General features: G+C 35.2%; 1 protein-coding gene and 1 pseudogene across 2 annotated transcripts; both read left to right on the top strand.

The window, feature by feature from the left end:
- Positions 1-210: 210 nt before the first annotated feature.
- Positions 211-1959, top strand: LOC143618315 (putative anion transporter 5). Its single transcript, XM_077090579.1, has one exon. The coding sequence runs from the start codon at positions 357-359 to the stop codon at positions 1698-1700; it is 1344 nt and encodes a 447-aa protein (XP_076946694.1). The 5' UTR covers positions 211-356; the 3' UTR covers positions 1701-1959.
- An 8230-nt stretch (positions 1960-10189) lies between these two features.
- Positions 10190-19820, top strand: LOC143618314 (uncharacterized; annotated as a pseudogene). Its single transcript, XR_013150984.1, has 14 exons — positions 10190-10677; positions 12521-12610; positions 12687-12749; positions 12884-12970; positions 13060-13209; positions 13315-13460; positions 13546-13763; positions 13855-13965; positions 14165-15223; positions 17000-17257; positions 17346-17531; positions 17615-18768; positions 18849-19199; positions 19306-19820. The product of XR_013150984.1 is annotated as an uncharacterized LOC143618314 (transcript).
- Positions 19821-21785: the final 1965 nt, after the last annotated feature.

Raw genomic sequence — 21785 nt, 5'->3', positions numbered from 1 at the left:
CATGTTTGTTTAGATTTTTAACAAACGAACACAAACAAACACGGACATGTTCATCTTTTAAACGATTTTTAACGAACGAACACAAACAAACACGGACATGTTCATCTTTTAAACGAAAGTACATGAACAGAAATATTTGTTCGATTAACTGTTTGTGTTTGTTTAAAGTTAAATGAACGAACACGAACATGACCTTGTTCGTGTTCATTCGCTTCATTTACAGGTCTACAAGAAACACAAAATATAAAATTTGGACACTTACTAAGAGAAAAGATTAATATGTGAATGATATATTTGTGCAGGTGCATCGTATGTCGTATTGCTTGACATGAAATGAGTATAGATTCTAGTAACATATGAACTTACATCAAGAAATGATTACGAAAATGGGCTTTGCAACGTTTCCAACACGCTATTTAATCGTCATTTTAACCTTCATTTGCACCTCAGTATGCTACATTGAACGTGTCGGTTTCTCAATCGCATACACAGTTGCTGCTGATGCTGAAAACGTAAGTCAATCAAGCAAAGGCACAATACTTTCAACATTCTATTACGGTTATGCGTTATCACAAGTACCTGGTGGTTGGGTGGCTCAAAAAATAGGCGGTAGACGGGTCTTACTTTTCTCGTTTATATTATGGTCCTTAACTTGTGCTTTGGTCCCACTTGACCCAAACCGAGTCATTACCTTAATAATCGCCCGGTTACTTGTTGGAGTCGCGCAAGGCTTCATTTTCCCGTCTATTCATACTGTTTTAGCTCAGTGGGTCCCACCACATGAACGGTCAAGATCCGTTTCGTTAACCACGTCTGGAATGTACTTAGGTGCAGCCATGGGCATGCTTTTGTTACCTAGTTTGGTTAAGTTTCAAGGCCCACAATCTGTGTTTCTAGCCGAAGCGGGGTTAGGCGGTATGTGGTCCTTGTTATGGTTTAAGTTCGCTACTGACCCGCCACGCTCGCAGCATCCAAAAGCCGCTGCATCTGGGTTCGGTGAGTCGTTGCTACCGGTCAAAGACGGTCCAAGTCAAAGGGCGAAAACCGACAAAAGTCAAATCCCGTGGAAGAGAATCTTTTTTAGCTTACCCGTGTGGGCTATTGTTGCTAACAATTTCACGTTTCATTACGCGTTATACGTGTTAATGAACTGGCTGCCGACGTACTTTGAGTTAGGTCTCGGGTCGAGCCTTCAAGAAATGGGTTCGTCTAAAATGGTTCCGTATTTAAACATGTTTATATTTTCAAATATTGGCGGGGTGATCGCCGATCATGTGATAACCAAAAGAATAATGTCAGTCACACTAACGAGAAAGGTTTTAAACACCGTCGGGTTTTTAGTGTCCTCTTTCGCATTAATTGCAATTCCTCATTTTAGAACACCCGACGGTGTGGTGCTTTGTTCTTCATTGGCTCTCGGGTTTCTGGCACTCGGGAGAGCCGGGTTTGCAGTGAATCATATGGATATCGCGCCTCGTTATGCTGGAATTGTGATGGGGGTGTCTAATACAGCTGGTACTTTAGCGGGTATTATTGGGGTCGGATTGACAGGTCAGCTTTTAGAAGCTTCTAAAGCTACGGATTCGGATCTTTCTAGCCCGGATAGTTGGAGGATGGTGTTCTTTATCCCGGGTTTGCTTTGCATTTTGAGTTCGTTCGTGTTTTTATTATTTTCAACCGGTGAGAGGATATTTGATTGAGGGAAGTTTGTTTTTTAGGCATATTATAGATTTATATGATATATTGACCTACTAATGCTTTTTCCAGCATTATGATTTTTCAATAGAGATGTTAAACTTTACAATACTGTTATACTGCCTAATGACAGCTTTGATATTATGTAGACAGTCAAGAGTTGTTTCCATATTTTATAACTGTGTTTTATGGTATGCTTATGCTTATGTGAGCATAAATGACGAAGTTACGAAGCCAAACCGACATGGTTGTGGCCAGACTCTAATGTCAGCCTCAGCCGCGATGACGTCCCACTTCGAAGTTTCGAATTTGGGTGGTTAAATTCGGGTCTTCTAAAGGTTAAAGTCGGGTCAAAGACCTGATGGCGGATTCTACTAGAAACAAAAACAAAGCCTACTAATTTTCCAGTATGTCACTAGTATAGTTATCAAAGGTGTTAGACGCACTCAAGGCGCATAGGCCTTGTCTGGGGCCTAGGCGCAATGCACACTTAAATTAAAAAATAACATTTTAAATATATTATGCTTTGAAAAAAATAACAAATTTATATTGCAAGTATATAAAGTTAATATTACTTTCTAAATATATTTATAGAACTGATATACTTAAATATTAAAATCCTTTAACTAGTTTCAAAATAAAATTAAACCTTTTTAAGATAATTTGTGTAAAAGAAATATTAACATATAAACATATATAATTGTGTACTTGCTATAATAATTTAAAATATTTTGAAAGAAAAATGAATTCTTTTATAGTTGAACATTTTTAGTAACTTTTTAAGCAAAGTCCTTTTTTTTCGTTTTATCATCTTCTTCTTTCCCTCCTCTTTAACTTCTGCTCTCTGGTGATGTAACCACGTATATGTTTTTAGACGGAATTTGGCAGTAATTTGCAGAAATCCGAGAAACTGGTAGGAATCCAAACGGAAAAGTTATCAGTAAGTCATTTTTGGCCGAAAAGTTAGCAAAAGTAGCATTTGATGGTGCAAGGCGGTATGGTTCCACCTCGCCTGAAAATTGCGCCTAGACACACTAGGCGAGCGCTTTTGATAACTATGGTCACTAGTTCATTGAGGAAAACATGCTCATGGCTGAGGAAAACAAAACAACTTGTTTTACCTAATAGGGCAAACGAATATCGTGTCTACTAAGATAAGCATGTTGCAAATTTAATAGTAATTGTTTAATAATAAGTAAAGTTATGGTAATGTGACTGAAATTTAATACTTAAAATAAATTGAAAATGAAATAATTTATTGAATCCCATGATGACTCTAGCAGGTAAATACATTTTAATCTTATTTTATCGGAAGCCTTCATCTTTGTCACACCCCGATCAAAGGCGGCGGAACATGCCGAGGTGTAACGATTGCCCATAAGCGCATGACACTATTTAAAGCGACAATATTTAACAAACTCATTTCATTTCACAACATCGAAAATGTCACATAACCAAATATTCATAAGTCAAATACAACAAAATATAACAAATCAAATATTGTTCATTTTTGCTAATATCCTAACAGTATTTGTGTCATTTTCTTCACCGAACTTCATAATCAACCTAGATGCAAACCTGTAACATTTCATAAAATAAAGTTGTCAACACAAAGGTTGGTGAGCAATTCATAAGTTTGAACAATAGATATATAGTATGAAAAGCCACAAAACTAGTATACAAAACCATAAATAATAGCTATAAACTTGGATAAATTGACAATCGCTAATAGAATTACGTTAGCGCCACCTAGCTACAAGGGATTGCCAAGTAGTCTAGGATTTAATAGAATATCGTTAATTGCATTACGTTAACGACACCTTGCTACAAGGGGATGCCAAGTAGTCTAGGATTTATAGATTCCACCAAACGAAAGCGATAAACACATAGGCATATAAGCATAGAACACCAAATCGAGCAATTAGTCAAGTAAAGTATACAACAACGTTTGTGGTTTAAGACACAAGTATAAAGCATTTGATTTGAATAAGTATGAAATGTCACCCCAAAACAAAAGATAGAATACGGGGTATGAAGTTACTCACGTTCAAGTATAAAACTTGATCGGTAAAAGATGAATAACCGGATGGATGAAGTTTAACGAGCAAAGCCTAAATGACAATAAAATCTTGGATTTAGAATGGTTGTCTTGAAGTTCTTTAAATAAAATAATTGTTGCAAAAAGTAAACAATTAAAGTTCAAGGTTTAAAATGTAACTATTTAAGAATTTATAATAACAATACTTTAAAAATGTAAGTTTGCTCGAAACCGGGTTAAAGTATCTAACTTTAATATTTACTTAACCAATGTTAAGTAATAAGGTGGGAAAAATGCTAAAATGCAAGTTCCTTTGGGACAAAGATACTAAAACGGGTTTTTAACGAGTGTTCGGGTTGTCGATTCGGGTCTTGACAAATGGTCAAACCAAAAGTCAACTTTCCAACATATTAATTATTATGAGATAGCTCATTAAAATATACTAACACTTAACCAAGTATGTAGATCTATTGTTTAGAACTAACAACGCACGTTAAGCGAGTGTTCGGTTTTGTCGGTCCAAACTATGTGATGAGATCAAGTTGGATCCAACAATTCCAAGTACTTAAGAAAATAATTAAAATCAGTTTGTAAACTATTTTTAAAGAAATATACAAGTCTTGATAGCTAAAAACACACTTGTGTGTCTTAAGCGAGTAAAAGTCGGTATAGTTCGGTTTGGTTCGGTCTCCATCTCACAAATAGTTCATAGATGGTTTCTACATGCCCAAATATCATAGAACTTGTATATTGGTTTATAAATGAAGAAAACTTAAATTTTTACAACTAAAAAGTTAACTACAAGTCTTTTAAGCAAAAGTTTCGGTTTAGTTCGATTTCCATCTCCCAACGAGTTCATAGATGGATTCCACATGCTTAATATCAAATAATTTGTAAAAATGATTTTTGAAACTCAAATCTAGCAATAAACATGTTTAAACAACTATTTTAACAAAACTAGTAAACAAAAGTTCGGTTTCCGGTTTGGACTAGTTTCGGTTAAACCGAGGTTAGTCTTATACAAACCCACACAATGGAACTTGTAAATAAGATGAACAAACTAAAAAGGGTTAGAAGTTAGTCATAAGTGATATGTATAATAAGTTATGTGTGTGTAAATATATATCAAGAACACGAAGTCCTCCATGAAGCCTTGCCCTATGACATTCGAAACTTAACCAACCGGAGTCGGTGAAGTAACAAATAAAGGAAACAAGGGGTGTGTATTATATATATGTTGTACCATATTCAAGTGTTATTAATATTAGATGAACAAGTTAAAATGAAAGACTATAGTTAGTTGACCTTAAGAAATCAAAATAACAAAATGTTGAAGATGAATACTTGGATTTGAGAGAGATTTGGAGAAGATGAACAACCTAAATGGTGAATGGAGCCTTGCTTTTATAATGGTAAGAGTATGGTTCATACAAATAGGGTAAAGATGCATGTGATGGTTGAAATGGTCAAACAAGTTTTTGGTAAATGACAATAATGGTCCCCAAAGTTTGGTTTAAGTCATTTTTAAAGAGTTTTAAGGACCAAAAAGAATGTTTTCAAGACCCAACAAGTGTAAAACAATATTGTAACATAAAATCTATCATTTTGATTATATCATAAGCTTTGGTTTACAAAATGGGTCGGTTTACATGATAAACGAATACAAAAACGAATACAAACGAGACCCGAAATTGACGAATGTCACAATCTTTATCACTCTACTACACTTCATGTTTTACTTTGTTACAACCCATCAACTTTTTCAACATAAATGTTACAACCCATCAACTTTTTTAACATAAATGTTATAGGTGAGGATTGAAGAAGTTGGGTGGAAATAGATTTTTTAAAAGAGTAATTAACAAATTTATTAATTAACTTTAAAAGTTCATTAAAGCCATAATTTATCAACAAATTTATTTTACATACACACAACATATTATTAGCTAACTGACTCAGTTTCGATATATAAAGCAAGGATTGAATGCGCCCCTCTACCGTATCTGTACAAATAGAATAGCCTATTTAAACAAAATGGTAAAGAGGCCGTCTATGATAATCGATCATAGAAATGAAATAAATATAGATTTTAATCCTTACCAACTCGATCTTGTTGCCCCTGACAACAAACATGCATGAACCATTTCACGAAGTATGTGTCCGGATAGTCCAAAGTCTCGGTAGTTAGCTCTTGGCCTTCTAGTTGAAAAACAACGTAGATGAAGCCGTGTAGGTGCACTATTCCGCGGTGGGGATTGTAACTTTCCATAAATTTCTCATTTATCACTCAACGATCGAACGTTTGTTATTTCTTTTTTTTTTTGAGGATTGATGAATCAAATGATATTTCTGTTCCAATTTTTGCCTCTTCCTTTCCCTCTGAATCAAACTTTATTTTTCCATACTCGTTAAGCTCCTATCAGTATCCATGATACAAGTTGAATCCTAGATGTAGAAATATAAGATAAAAAGGTGGATCTCTTCTTCATCAAAACAAATGAGGGTTAATCCCACCAATATTGCTTGTACAATGGAAAGTGCAACATGTTTATCTCTCTAACGAATCAAATTGGCCAAATGTGTGCGTTCATGAGCCCATACTAAAGTTTCAATCAAGTCATGCTAATATCCATGCTAGGAAATTAAAAACATAAATCCAGTTGCCCAAACAAGATGTCCAAATAAAAACATCTATGCCCATACTGATAAACTATTCATACCAAAATGTTTATATACATTAATAAGTTGTGAAGAGTTTAACCATAAATAATCTCTTGACCAGACCATCAAATAAAAAATAAAAAATAATCCATCCAATGGTTTTTAACATCCAATAAGTGAAAAATTCATTCAATATCAATAAAAAATAATCCATCCAATGGTTTTTAACATCCAATAAATTTGTTGATAAATTATGACTTTAATGAACTTTTAAAGTTTATTGATAGATTTGTTAATTCGTCTTTTAAAAAAATCTATTTTCACCCAACTTCTTCAATCCTCATTATATAATTATTTTCTTAGAATTCAAACTATTCCAGATGATACTGGCCATAACCAAGAAACTAAATAATGATTACATTAGTCTTTGATTCTATCTCGTATTAAAACCTAAAAGATATATTATAAATGATAAAATAAGTGTTTTGGATAAAAATCTACTAAGGATAATGTATCCAAAACTGTTATGTGAGGTTTAGTGCTAAAATGATAACATCAAATATATGAACGAAATAGAGATGAACACCATGATTTGTTGCGAGGAAAAACCCTTGATATTGTTTAGATCAAAAGAAAAAAAACCCGGGTGATGACAAATCGTCTACCACTTTATTAATGTAAAAATCGGGTTACAAGGGTCGAGTTTATGATCAAAGATTACAAAGTAGCTAAATGTGTGTATGAAGAGAGTTCTTGAAAGAGTGTTTATGATTATCAGTCGTCAATAAATGTGGCTGTGTGTATCTGTGTATGTGAGTGTGCCCTAATTTGATCATAGAACTCAATATTTAACAAGAATAATAACTAACAAACTAGTCATATAAATCCGCCATCTTCCCACTATCTTCATCCACGACTTTGACCACGTGTTTGACAAGTCCAATAGCAAGATATCCGGTGGAATAAGTCTTAGAGTCATAGCACTTGATAAATATCAACCTTCATATAAGAAACAACCGTTAACAACACCAATTACCGAGGATCCATGATCCTGACATAGCTCTGGAGCTATTCGGAAGGATAATTGATCCAGACACATCTTCAAGAATAACATATCCTCAGTACTCAATTATTTATGACCCAACAAGAAGTCCTATATCCGCCATTATCCCCACTAAACGTGTTACAGCCATTTGACCACGTTCCATATCTTCTTGACTGCGAGTTAGTGGATAGACTGAGTCTTCTAACCGTTACACCTGCTAAATACAAGACTACACATGAGAACCACTAATTAGTAATAAGTACTGAGGATCCTTGATCCTGATATGATCTGGAATACATGCTAAGGATAACTGATCCAGACATATGTCAGGATAACGTATCCACAGTGTCAAATTTCCGTGCCCTAACAATAAGTTATTTCATACTTTATATGTTGTTATAGTGATAAAAATTATCATTTTTTATGATGAATCCCTTTTACTTATTACTTTCAATTCATTATTCTTAAATTATACTTTTCTATACTTCGTCTTCTTACATCTTACACGAAACACGCATCACAAACTACAATTTTATAGTTTTTACAAAACTCTATTTGATTCTTTAAATACATTATTCTAAAAAGAAAAAACTACAAATTTTGTCCTTTTGAATTACATAAATTATGGAATGGGTCCTTTATCAAAAATAGTTTCACTCTTTGTCCTTTATTTGGATGTTTGCCATGGTTTTTGTCCTTTAAGCTAACGCCGTTAACTTATACCGTTAAACAGCCCCATGTGCATAAAATTTGATGGACATAATAGTCTTTTGTCCTGTAATAAAAAAACTAAATAATACATATTTTTTAATATTGTTTGATTAAACCAACATATTATAGATCTAGATCTGAACATTAGAAACATAACATTTTTTTATAACAATAACATGGATCTTGAAAGATCTAAATCAAATTCCTTATAAACTACAACAATCAGCACTGTTCAACAATCATCTTCTGTCATGAACCTTCATCTCCATCTCCGGTCATATCCAAATCTTCAACTCGTTTATCCGGCGTAATAAATTGATCTCTGTTATGGCGGCTCGTTCAGGAGGGTAATGACGAACTGAAGTGCACACCTGGATCTAGGGTTTGATAGGAAAGGAGGTTGTGTGGTGGTGGCCTGAAGGGAGGTGTGTGGTGGTGGTCGGAACTCAAAACGGAAGGTGTTGTCGGATGCGGTTTGTCCGATTAGGGTTTCACCGGAAGGGATAAAGTTGTGTTGTGAATTGTGATTATGATAAACAGGAGAGTATCAACTGTTCAATCAAACTCAAAGAAGAAAAACAATTACAGACGTCGAAACCCTAGGTTTGTTATCGAACCAAATCAAACAGTCGATAACCCACCGGAACCGGGAGGCCGGAAAGTTTGTTGAGGAGGCTCTCGACTTCGTAACTGTATTTGCCTTTCTCGACGGTGTTTGGGTTTGGGCTTGGAGCGGGTTCTGGATCTGGAGGTTGTGGGTTTGGTGATGGAGTTTGAATTGCAGAGTACGGGTGGCCGGTGAGGGTAAAATTGGAAAGTTTTGGTGGTGGGTTTGGGGAAAGTGTGGTCGTGACGTATGAGAACGGGTGAGACTGAGTGGTGGATGATGGTCATGGTGTGGTTAGGGTTTTGGGTTATGTGTTGGAGTGTGGTTTAAGGTCTGAGAATGAAATTGAAGGTGGAATTGAGTCTATTGTTGGTGTAATTAAGAGGTAAATAATGGAGTTTGAGCTGAAGTAAAGGTTGAAGAACAAGAAGATGAAGAAGAAGCAGTGACTTGGTTGTGGAAAGAGGAGGGCAGGGGAAAAGACTATTATGCCCATCACATTTTATGCACATGGGGCTGTTTAACGGTATAAGTTAACGGGCGTTAGCTTAAAGGACAAAAACCATGCCAAACATCCAAATAAATGACAAATAGTGAAACTATTTTTGATAAATGACCCATTTCATAATCTATGTAATTCAAAAGGACAAAATTTGTAATTTTTCTTCTAAAAACGACAAACCAAACCAACAAGGTTCGGGTTGATTTAAACCCATTTACTTTCTTTCATTTCAAAATCATTATTTCACATTAATAAAAATAATTAAGACGGTAATTATAACAGACTGCATGTAAATACACAACTAGGGGTGTTCACGATAATGAAATCCGAACCAAAACCGAAACCCAAATAAATCATTTTGAATTGCTATTTGAATGTTCCGATTGGATCTATCCGAATAGCGAATCCGGATTCGAATCGGATTCGCATATGGAATTCTTAAAAATTTGGATTGTTTGAATTATTCGATATACGTTTAATCCAAATAAATAACATGTATTTACTGGTATTTTTATGTTTTGTATGTTTATAGTAGACTATTGTTTGAACTTTGAATTTATGCTCAAGACTAATTTGTATTTTCTGTTTTTTATATTTATAGTGGTTTAAAACATGTACAAAATGTTATGGACCAAAAAATAGAAACATTTTGTTATTCAAATTACTCGTTTACTTTCAGATTATTCAAATTTTATCTGAATCTGATCTCAACTAAATTCAGACAGATTCAGGTTGGATCAGATTTGGGTAATTCTAAAAATTTCAAATCCAAATAACCCGAACAGAATAAACCGAATAATCCGTTATCGGATCCAATAAACACTCCTCCTACACAACCTATTCAGAATTTTAAACCGGGTCGACCCGTTTAAATCTCAAACCGACTTAATAATACTCCATTCATTAGTCTCACTAGCAGACACACTACCAGGGTATAACTAGGGTTTCACCAAATCCATCCAATTCCAAAACCCTAACACACCATGACGAAAGTCTACGGCACCGGAGTCTTCGACTTCCGGCGCCACCGCGTCGCCGAGTACCCCGTCACCGTCACCGGCAACGACCTACCAGAACGGTCGTCGGAATCCAAACCGGAAACAACCGTTCCAAGCTCCATAACCCTAGGCGAAATCCAGCGTGACAGACTGACTCAAATTGCGAATGCGAACTGGTCTAAATCGACTACGGATAATAACGAGAAGCTTCCTCCGTTTAGTGCGGATCTGGTTAAGGAGATATACGAGACGGAGTTGGTGGTGAAGGAGGATGGAGGATTGAGGCGGACGGTGCCGTTGCAGAGAGTCATGATTCTGGAAGTGAGTCAGTATTTGGAGAATTATCTCTGGCCGAATTTCGATCCCGATACGGCGTCATTTGAGCATGTTATGTCCATGATTCTTATGATTAATGAGAAGGTAGTGATATTATTAGTTATATATTTATATGTGTAGTTTTTATAATTAGGTGTTTTTTATTATTGCTGTACTATAGATTCTAACCTTCTAGGAGAATTGGACTCAATTGTGTATATACTGTAGAACTGTGAATAAACTGAATTGGTTCACGAAAAGTTAAACGAATGAAAATTTATGTTTGTGTTAGTTTATTAAGGAAATGAATTTGTTTGTGAACGGTTCAAGAACACAAATGAAGACAAACAGTGTTTTGTTTGATTTGGTTAACTGAAAATGGTTAGTGTCAACTGCTTGGTCCGGCTACAAAGTTCTTGTTGGTGTTTTTTAGTTATATGATTATTATGATTAATGAGAAGGTATTTGTATTAATAATTGTATGTGTAGTGCTAGGGTTTGTAGAATAAATATAGTTTACATGAGAAGTGAGCTTAATTGTGTGTATACTGTAGAACCGTGAATGAGCCGAACTGGCTCATGAACAGCTAACTGAATCATAGTTATCAAATGCGCTAGGCGCACAGGCCTTGCGTGGGGCCTAGGCGCAAGGCGCAAAAAAAGCGAGGGCCTGAGAAAAAAAACGCACAATGAAATAAACTTAAAGCTTCAACCATATAACAGGAAACATAAATCATAAAATGGGAAATCAGCAAAGCAAATTAAAAATAATTTTTAAACAATAACAAAATTCAATAAGCATTAATCATCTAGAATATTCGAAGATTATATAGATAGATTGAATTAAATTAAGTAAATTCTCCTTTTTTAGGTAATTATTATGACTCAGTTAGTGAATAATAATAATAATAAAAAAATCATAGAAATTTAAAAAAACCAAAAAAACCGGAAATTGCCCCTAGAATTGCGCCTTTCCTATTTAGAGGCATGAAATGAGCGCCTCGCCTATAAATAGCACCTAGGCGCAGTGGGCGGACGTTTTTAATAACTACGAACTGAATGAAAGTTCGTGTTTGTTAAGGAAATGAACTTGTTTGAACGGTTCAAGAACCCAATGAAGGCAAACAATGTTTTTTTGATTTGGTTAAAAGAAAAAGGTTAGTGTCAACGATTCCATTTGGTTGCGAAGTCGTGTGTTGTTTTTTTTTTTAAATATTCATATTCATATGTAAATTTTACGTATGAATCAGTTACATAATATTCATATATATCTTTGTTTTGTAGCCAATAATTTCGCTTAAATGTATATGATCAGATTAGAATAGTCATTAGGTACTAAAATTGTTAATGAACAAACATAAATGGATGTAAGCGAACACAATTGAATGAAAACGGCTTTTGTTCGTGTTTTTTCATTTAGTTAACCGCACAAAATTCTTTGTTCATGATAGGTCATTCATTATACGGACAAACATTAACGAACTTCCCTATGAACAATTCACGAATAGTTTGCCGAACATTTGGCTTGCTTGCAGTCCTAATTTGGTGTTTTAATGCTGTGCTGTTGAGGTTTGTATAACAATTATAGTTTCCATGAGTAGTGAACTCAATTTTGTATGCATAATAATGTGAAGGAGTTCATGTAAGCACAATTTTCGGTAGTCTCTACCAAATCTAGTTGACTAGCCTGCAATATAAACATAAAACTCTTGTAGGTCATATCGAAATATAATACCTTGCTTGTAGGGTTTAATAACAATTGAGTAGAGAATATGCTTTTGTATTCTTGTTGAGTGATATCGTTTGAAGTTTTTGGTAGAAGGTAGAGTGATACTGGTCATTAAGGAAGGTTAGGGTTTGAATCTCGGTAATAAGGTGAACGAGAATGTTTGTGTGCACTTTATGTTGAACTTATGTGTTAAGTATATTTTATTTTGTAAATGTGCAGTTTCGTGAGAATGTTGCTGTGTGGATATGCTTTTATGATAGAAAAGATATGTTTAAGGCGTTTATTGAGAGGGTTCTCTGCTTGAAGGAGGTATGTGACATCGTGACTTGCTTTCTTGGTAGCTGTTGTGTCAAGACTACTGGCTGACTTTGAATATTTAATGCAGGGAAGAAGCCTGAGTATTGCAGAGAAGACAAATTATCTACTTTTCATGATTAATGCCTTCCAGGTAAAATATAGAACTCATCTATACCATTTTGATAGAAATTTGGCATAATGAATGTCAATGTCATATTAGATTATTGCACTGGGAGTCTGGGACAAATTATAATTGCCTCACTTTTCGGTTTCTTTTTGTGACAGAGTTTAGAGGATGATGTAGTCAGCAAGAAAGTCATGAAATTGGCAAGTTTACATTGCTGGCATAGTCTATCCTATGGTCGTTTTCAGGTACATTCATGCACCATATTCTTCTTTCATTAAGCTCATTTGTCATGAATTCATGATACACTTGTGATTCTCTTTTGGTTTGTTTTCAGATGGAGCTTTGTCTTAATCCAGATTTGATCAAGAAATGGAAAAGAATTGCCAAAAAAGCCAAGGAGGCAAAGAAACGAGGGGAATCTTTTGATATGTCACTAATGCTGGAAGTGAAGTTCTTGAGGAATCTCATTGATGAATTTCTAGAGGTGATGTTTATTTAAAGTTTTAACTATATAGTGTTTTTTATTATTGAATCATTAAAAGTGCAGTACAGGAAGCTAGACAAACTTCTATTTGTTTTTAATACACAGGTACTTGATTCTAGAGTATTTTATTATGATGATGATGAAGGGTCCAATGTACGTGGATTTGAAAAAGTTAATGAAGCTTCAATCTTGTATTGTGAGAGGTTTATGGAGTTCTTAATTGACCTTTTGAGCCAGCTTCCAACCAGGAGGTGACATATTTGACTCTGAATATTTTCTCGCGTTCACAAAGTTGATAATGTATTTGTTTAATATTAATTTTCTTCTTTGATTCAGATACTTTAAACCTCTTGTCGCTGATGTGGCGGTGGTTGCGAAATGCCATTTGAGTGTTCTTTATAGACATAAAAAAGGGAAGCTTTTTGCACAGCTGGTTGACTTGCTGCAGTACTATGAAGGTTTTGAGATTGATGATAATTTAGGGAGACAAATGACAGATGATGAGGTTCTTCATTCAGGCTTTCCAGCTACTTTCATTTAAAAAGATACCCAAGGTATGTCTATTTTTAATCCGTGTGAAGAATGCATGTATCAGGTGCCTTATTTTTTCAGAATTTTGAAAAATGAGCATAATTTTTCTTGTAGTTGAAAGAACTTGCACTTGCTAACATTGGGGCGATACATAAGCGTGCTGATCTTTCAAAGAAATTATCTGTACTTTCTCCTGATGAATTGAGGGACTTAGTCTGCAATAAGGTCAGTAAATTATATAAATTATTATTTATATTATATAATCTGTTTGTCCACTTTAAAATATGATTATTGTGACTATAATTTGCAATATTCACTATGTGATGTTCTGTGCCCAAGTATGATTAGGGTATTATTGTCTTTTCATAAATTTTTTAAGGGAAAACCTGCTGTTTTGTCTGACGCTGTTTTTATCTTATTGCAGCTTAAGTTGGTTTCAAAGAATGACCCATGGACCGAAAGAGTTGACTTTCTTATTGAAGTCATGGTCTCCTTTTTTGAAAAGCAGCAGTCTCAAAAGGAAGCCATTAATGCTCTACCACTGTATCCAAACGAACAGATAATGTGGGACGAAAGCCTCGTCCCTAGCATTAATTACTCAGGGGAAGGTTGTTTAGCACTTCCAAAGCTAAATCTACAGTTTTTAACACTTCATGATTATCTTCTTAGAAACTTTAATCTCTTCCGTCTTGAATCGACTTATGAAATCCGTGAAGACATTCAAGAAGCGGTTCCACATCTCCTCGCTTACAATAACAACGAAGGTCAACCCGCTTTCCGTGGTTGGTCAAGAATGGCTGTACCGATTAAAGAATTTAAAATCACTGAAGTAAAACAACCAAACATTGGTGAAGTAAAACCGGCATCTGTAACAGCAACGGTTACTTTCAGCATTTCAAGTTACAGAGCACAAATTAGATCCGAATGGAATGCGTTAAAAGAACATGATGTTCTCTTTTTGCTTTGTATCCGTCCGTCTTTTGAGCCCTTAAGTGCTGACGAGGCTGAAAAAGCATCGGTCCCACAAAAACTCGGTCTTCAATTTGTGAGAGGATGTGAAATTATTGAAATTCGTGATGAAGAAGGCGGTTTAATGAATGATTTCACGGGAAGGATTAAACGGGATGAATGGAAACCACCAAAAGGTGAGCTAAGAACTGTGACGGTTGCACTTGATGCTGCACAATATCATATGGATGTTACTGATATTGCTGAGAAAGGCGCGGAGGATGTTTATGGTACATTTAATATTTTGATGAGAAGGAAACCGAAGGAGAATAATTTTAAGGCAATCTTAGAGTCCATTAGAGATCTCATAAATGAAACATGTATTGTTCCTGATTGGTTGCATGATGTGTTTTTGGGATATGGTAATCCTTCTGCTGCTCAATGGACTAATATGCCTGATTTACTGGAGACTGTTGATTTTAAAGATACTTTTCTTGATGCTGATCATGTTAGAGAATGTTTTACTGATTATCAGGTTTGTTTCCAGTTGCCAAATGGGTAGGACAACATGGGTTCGGGTCAAAAGGGGTAGTTTTTTTGGTTTGGGTCACAAAGGGTTCGGTTGACTGATCTGACACATGCATGCATTTCTTTATCCACTCTTTGGTTTTAATAAATAATTAATGTGATAAATATTATACACCAAATAATTTAGTACGAAAGCATTGTAATTTTGTTAGTATAGCTGTTTAGGTAAGTCTGAAGCTGACCTGTTTATAGCTAATTGGTAGGCTTGTAAATTGTAATGAACTGCACGAACACGATGTTTGTTCTCGCTCGTTTAACTTCAACTGAACAAATGATTGAACATGAATAGTTAAATGAACAGGGTTTTCTTCTTTGTGTTCACTTGTTAAGAAAATGAACATGTTCGTGTTCATTTATGTTCGTTTGTTAACATTATAAGAACGCAAACAAACAAACATAGCTGAGCATAGATAAACAAATATAGTTTAGCTAAAACTAGTTATAAAGTAACGTGTAGAACGATATGTTGGGCCTAAAAGGTTATTAGACTACTCCCATTCACAACCCAACTTATTACAACTTTTTATTAAAAAACTAATTTCTCTCTCTTCCACCTATACAACTCAACCAAACCTAATTTTTCACTCTCATTCACAACCTAACCGAATCAATTTTTTAAATAAATAAATACATATTATGATTAGATTTATTGTATTACAAAGTAACAGGAAAACTATGAATAACGACTGACTATATATAACGAAGAGTATTACATGCCTAGTTCAGAGTTAGAAACATATCAAGATTGTTGGTTTACTATGAGCCATATGAAGACGAGCACATCTTATATTCGGATTGGTTGAACGACCGTTCAAATTGAAATTGATTATGTTTTAGTATAGTTTGTTGTCTAATTTTAATCTTTATGTACGTTCAGTTATATTAACCTAGTGTAGTTTTTTAGAATTTATTTGTTTAAATTATCATATAACTTTCAGTTATGAATTTTGGTCATTTGATGATATGTTTTACTATATAAAATATATATACAAAATCAATGTCACTGAACAAGTGACAAAAGAATCAAAATAATATAAAAAAGAAAGTTGTGATTTGCTTCATCCAACATTCCAACGACCGACTTAAGGTCAGTTGACCGAACATGTTGGGTTTTCAGTTTACTTCAATTGTGAATTGCCCGACCGACCGACTGAATTGCTCCCAATGGGAGTAGTCTTAGAACCAGACTAAGTTGGAATGGGTCAAATTTTTAGATGAATATATTGATGAATGATCTTCAGACGGTTCATGACATGTTCACTGAACGTTCAATTCGTTTACAGGCCTAGTAACTGAATTGAAATATTCACAGTTAAGGGTGTTCACTGAACGCTCGATTCGTTTACAGTCCTAGTAAATGAATTGAAATATTCATAGTTAAGGTTATTTTTGTCCAATTTTTTAGTGTGTTGTAGAATTTTTAACTAAGCAATCTTTATTTTCAGGGAGTAGTCTTAGAACCAGACTAAGTTGGAATGGGTCAAATTTTCAGATGAATATATTGATGAATGATCTTCAGACGGTTCATGACATGTTCACTGAACGTTCAATCCGTTTACAGGCCTAGTAATTGAATTGAAATATTCACAGTTAAGGGTGTTCACTGAACGCTCGATTCGTTTACAGTCCTAGTAAATGAATTGAAATATTCATAGTTAAGATTATTTTTGTCCAATTTTTGAGTGTGTTGTAGAATTTTTAACCAAGCAATCTTTATTTTCAGGTGATGTTTACAAATCCAGATGGCACAGAGAACCTAAATCCACGACCTCCATTTCGGATTAATATTCCCAGAAATCTGAAGGGAAATTCTCACGCTCTCTCTGGGAATGAGAAATCCACCACAGATTCAGTGGATGCTGCCACACAGGATATTTCTGAGAAGGAAAAACTAATTGTTGAGGCATACAGGCCTCCTGATCCCGGTCCATATCCTCAAGATCAGCCAAAACAGAATTCTGTTAGATTCACCCCCACACAGGTGTGTGCCTAGCTATATTGATCTATATGCTTTATTGTATATAAAATGTTGTATCATCATGTCTTTGCTATAATATTATTTTCTGCAGGTCGGGGCAATAGTCTCTGGTGTACAACCAGGTTTGACAATGGTAGTGGGTCCACCTGGTACCGGGAAGACTGATACTGCTGTTCAGATATTGAACGTTCTTTATCACAACTGTCCCTCTCAAAGGACATTAATAATCACACATTCAAATCAAGCTTTGAATGACCTCTTTGAAAAAATAATGGAGGTAAAGTTTCACAAAATATATTCACATTTACATTCAGGCTTGTTTGTTATATCTACATGGGTTGAATTTGTTGACTGTGACAGAGAGATGTACCGGCTCGTTATCTTCTTCGACTTGGTCAAGGTGAGCAAGAACTCGCAACCGATCTTGACTTCAGTCGTCAAGGTCGGGTCAACGCAATGCTCGTGAGACGTCTGGAACTATTAAGTGAAGTTGAAAGGCTAGCAAGATCTTTACAGCTTCCGGAAGATGTCGGTTACACTTGTGAGACAGCTGGGTACTTTTGGTTGCTACATGTGTACTCCCGTTGGGAACAGTTTCTAGCCGATTGTGATAAGAATCAAGATAAACCTACGTATGTTAAAGATCGGTTTCCGTTTACCGATTTCTTTTCAACACCCCGCAACCGGTTTTTACTGGGAAATCGTTTGAGGATGACATGCGGGCTGCTAAGGGTTGTTTTAGTCACCTTAAAACCATGTTCCAGGAGCTTGAAGAATGCCGAGCGTTTGAACTGTTAAAGTCAACGGTTGACCGAGCTAATCATCTTATGACAAAACAAGCAAAGATCGTGGCGATGACGTGTACTCATGCAGCTTTGAAGCGAAAGGACTTTTTACAATTGGGATTTAAATATGACAACCTTTTAATGGAAGAAAGTGCACAAATATTGGAAATCGAGACATTTATTCCTATGTTACTTCAAAGACAAGAAGACGGGTATGCTCGACTTAAACGGTGCATCTTAATTGGTGATCACCACCAACTGCCACCAGTCGTGAAGAATATGGCGTTTCAAAAGTACAGCCACATGGATCAAAGTTTGTTTACACGATTTGTTAGGTTGGGAATTCCTTATATTGAGCTAAATGCTGAAGGTCGGGCCCGGCCGAGTTTAGCCAAGCTTTATAACTGGAGATATAGGGATTTAGGCGATCTTCCTTATGTTAAAGAGAATCCTTTCTTTCATAAAGCTAATGCCGGATTCGGTTATGATTATCAGTTGATTGATGTGCCTGATTATCATGGGAAAGGTGAAAGCGCACCATCTCCCTGGTTCTATCAGAATGAAGGCGAAGCTGAATATCTTGTTAGTGTTTATATCTATATGCGGTTATTAGGATATCCTGCAAATAAAATATCCATTTTGACAACTTATAATGGTCAAAAGCTTCTGATACGCGATGTTATTAACCGAAGATGTGCTCCCTATGATTTTATCGGCCTTCCAAACAAGGTTAGTTGTTATTCTGACATTTGAAATTTGATGTATGTTTTGATTTGTCTAACGTTTGTGTTTTAATGATCTGATTACAGGTGACGACAGTTGACAAGTTTCAAGGTCAACAGAATGATTTCATTCTACTGTCACTTGTGAGGACCCGATTTGTGGGACATCTTCGTGATGTTAGAAGATTAATCGTGGCCATGTCTCGTGCTCGGTTGGGACTTTATGTGTTTTGTCGTCGGTCGCTGTTTGAACAATGTTATGAACTGCAACCGACATTTCAGCGTCTACTTCAGAGGCCTGACAAACTTGTTTTAAATTTGCATGAAATTGCACCGATTACTGATCGCCTTCTTGACGACACGGGGCCCACACATTTTGTGAGTGGCATTGAGGAGATAGCTGGAATTGTTAACTTTAGAATGCATCAGGTGTATCAGGTACCTTTTATTATGTGGATAAGTAAAAATAGTTTTTTTTTTCTTTTTTATTCGTTAATAATACATGTAACATATGTGCTAAACATGTTTTTGGTATTCCAATCAGGCAAGAATGATGAGCCAACAGTATTTAGACCATTCGGGACATAACGCTTCAACAGGAAGCCCAAATGAGCAAAATGATCCTCAAGATGTTTCATCTGAGCAAGATGACAGGGAAACCGATTTACAAAACCTGCCAGGTGGCGAACAACCAATGGACACTGAAACTCACAGCATCGTGGATAACACCAATGAGGATACGCAGACAGTGGAAACCAATGGCGTGAACACTGGTGAATCTGTTAATGAAGACGATTCAAACATTGAAAACAGCAAGATGCAAGAGTAATCTAGTTTTCTCATTGCAACTATAAACCTGTTAATCTAAGCCCAACAGTTATTTCCAAAAACTCTTCGGTTGAAGAAATGTTATGGGCTTGAAAGGTAAAACGAGCTTGACTTTTTCATCGTGTTTTGAATCTCAAAAGGTGAAGTTACTAGAGCTAGATTGAAGTTTTTGTAGATTCGGTTATTGTAGAGCGACTATGCGAAATACCTGTATTCCTCTTTCTGAGATGACAGTTGAATAGTTTTGTGTATTTTGTACCATGTCAGTTTTCTCTGAGACATTTTTTTTATTACAACAGGTTCACCTTGACTCAAACCTGAACCTGACTTGATTACTGGACGAGTCAATTTGTGACTTTTGAGTCAAGATACTACTTAAATCAGTATGTTATCGTGTTTACAGATTTGAAAATTAATTGACAATGAAAAATATAAAGGTATTTAGAAAAACTTTATGATAATGAAGACAAATCTCCTCAACAATGAAAGTTATTTCATAACATTCATAGTCCGTTTAGACAGTACATAAACTGCTAGGCAATATTTGTGGTAATCGAAAATCTAAAAGAACGAGAGGCCAAAATTTTGTTGCATTTATACGCCATAGAAGAAAAATTGGACTGTTTTTCAAAAAAAGACCTCAAAACTCTCAAAAGAAATATAAAAAGTAGCTAAAAGAACTTAAAAAGATGTTTGTTTAAAAAGACAAGGAATTAAAAGAAAATGTTACGGGGAGGTTTCAAACCCTTCATTTCAATTGAGTGTACATTACGTGAAAACGAATTAACGACTGTTCTAAGTATTGGTTTTGATCTTACTCTTTATGATAAGATATCATATTCCAAAAACCTTCAAACGAGTTTTCGATGACACATGTTATATACTAATTTGGTAAAATAGAGGCGTAATAAAAAGTTAGAAACATGAAACATTTATTTATACAAAGTATGAGTAAGTATATTGTACAATAATCCCTTATCGTGCGATGTCTCTTTATTGTACATTAATCCATGAGATGCTATAATTGTAATTATGAACCTAAATTATACACAAAAGTACATATAAATGATTGAGGTAAACTAATTAGACATGGATAAAAAAACTACGCATGAAAAACACTTATTATAGATGTGGAAAAGCAATTACGCATGAAGAAACATAATTACGAATAAAGAAGCGTTATTATGCATGAAGGAAATTCTGTGACTAATAGAGTAATAAAGAAACCATGTTTATATATTATTCATGTGGCTAAATGAAGGATGATGGTGATCTTTGTGATCTCCCGTTCGATCCTGATGACATTCAGGTTTTACCACCGATGAGCCTTCTGATGGGTTGACTTTCCCTGAAATTAGAGATAAGGACTTCATACGACTAGGTTGGGCCAACTAACAATGATCTTTTTATCATAAGATCGACTCGTATAAAATACCTAGGCAATTATATATTTTCTTTACATTAAAAAAAGGAAAAATTACCTAAATAACCCTTTTGAAGAGAGAGAAACACAAAAATAGCCCGTGAGATTTCGTTTTCCAAAAATAGCCCTCGAAATACAACTTTCATATGACATTGGGATTTTCCCCGTGAGTTTTCGTGGACCAATCAAAATCTGCTGTGTCAAGCATTCCCACCTACCACGTAAGTTTTCATCTCAAATCCGTCTTAAACGTTACTTTTCACATCAAATCTAACATGATAAAAACCAACTTTAACGTAATGTTTCAACCTGTTTTCGTCTCCAACGTGAGTTTTCAAAAAAAGTTGATTTTTGTGTTTTTTTTGAAATTCATCTCCAAAGATGAATTTCAAATGAATTTCAACTTCAGAGACGAATTATGATTAAAATTCAACTGTCAAGACGAAGTTTGAGGAGAAATACTTTATGTGCACCCCATTCACCTAATCCTTTTCAGAATACGTTGATTTTATGAACAAATCAGTAGTCAAAGTTGGATTTGTTATACAAAACCATCTTCAAATATGTTTTTGAGGAGAATTTAAATTTTTGTTCATAAATTAAGTTCCAAAAGAAAGAGAGGATAACTGTGTAACCACCGGAGATGGCGTCGGCGACATCGCGAGTTTGAAATAGTGGTTCTTGTTTTCGACCAAGAATTGCATATATGTGGCATTGATGTTTGGGTGCGGTGGTGAGGTGAGGAGCCGACGTCGGGTGCGGTAGTGTCGGGT

This window comes from Bidens hawaiensis, unplaced genomic scaffold (assembly GCF_021521415.1).
Source record: "Bidens hawaiensis isolate Kalapana, Puna unplaced genomic scaffold, B.hawaiensis_p1.1 tig00069002_1, whole genome shotgun sequence".
Classification (NCBI taxonomy): Eukaryota; Viridiplantae; Streptophyta; class Magnoliopsida; order Asterales; family Asteraceae; genus Bidens; species Bidens hawaiensis.
Note: the sequence above shows the minus strand (reverse complement) of the source record. Positions and strands in the feature narration are given on the sequence as shown.

What these genes read in the sequence shown, in the direction of transcription:
- LOC143618315 (XM_077090579.1), top strand. Translation starts at nt 357, where the DNA reads ATGAACTTACATCAAGAAATGATTACGAAAATGGGCTTTGCAACGTTT.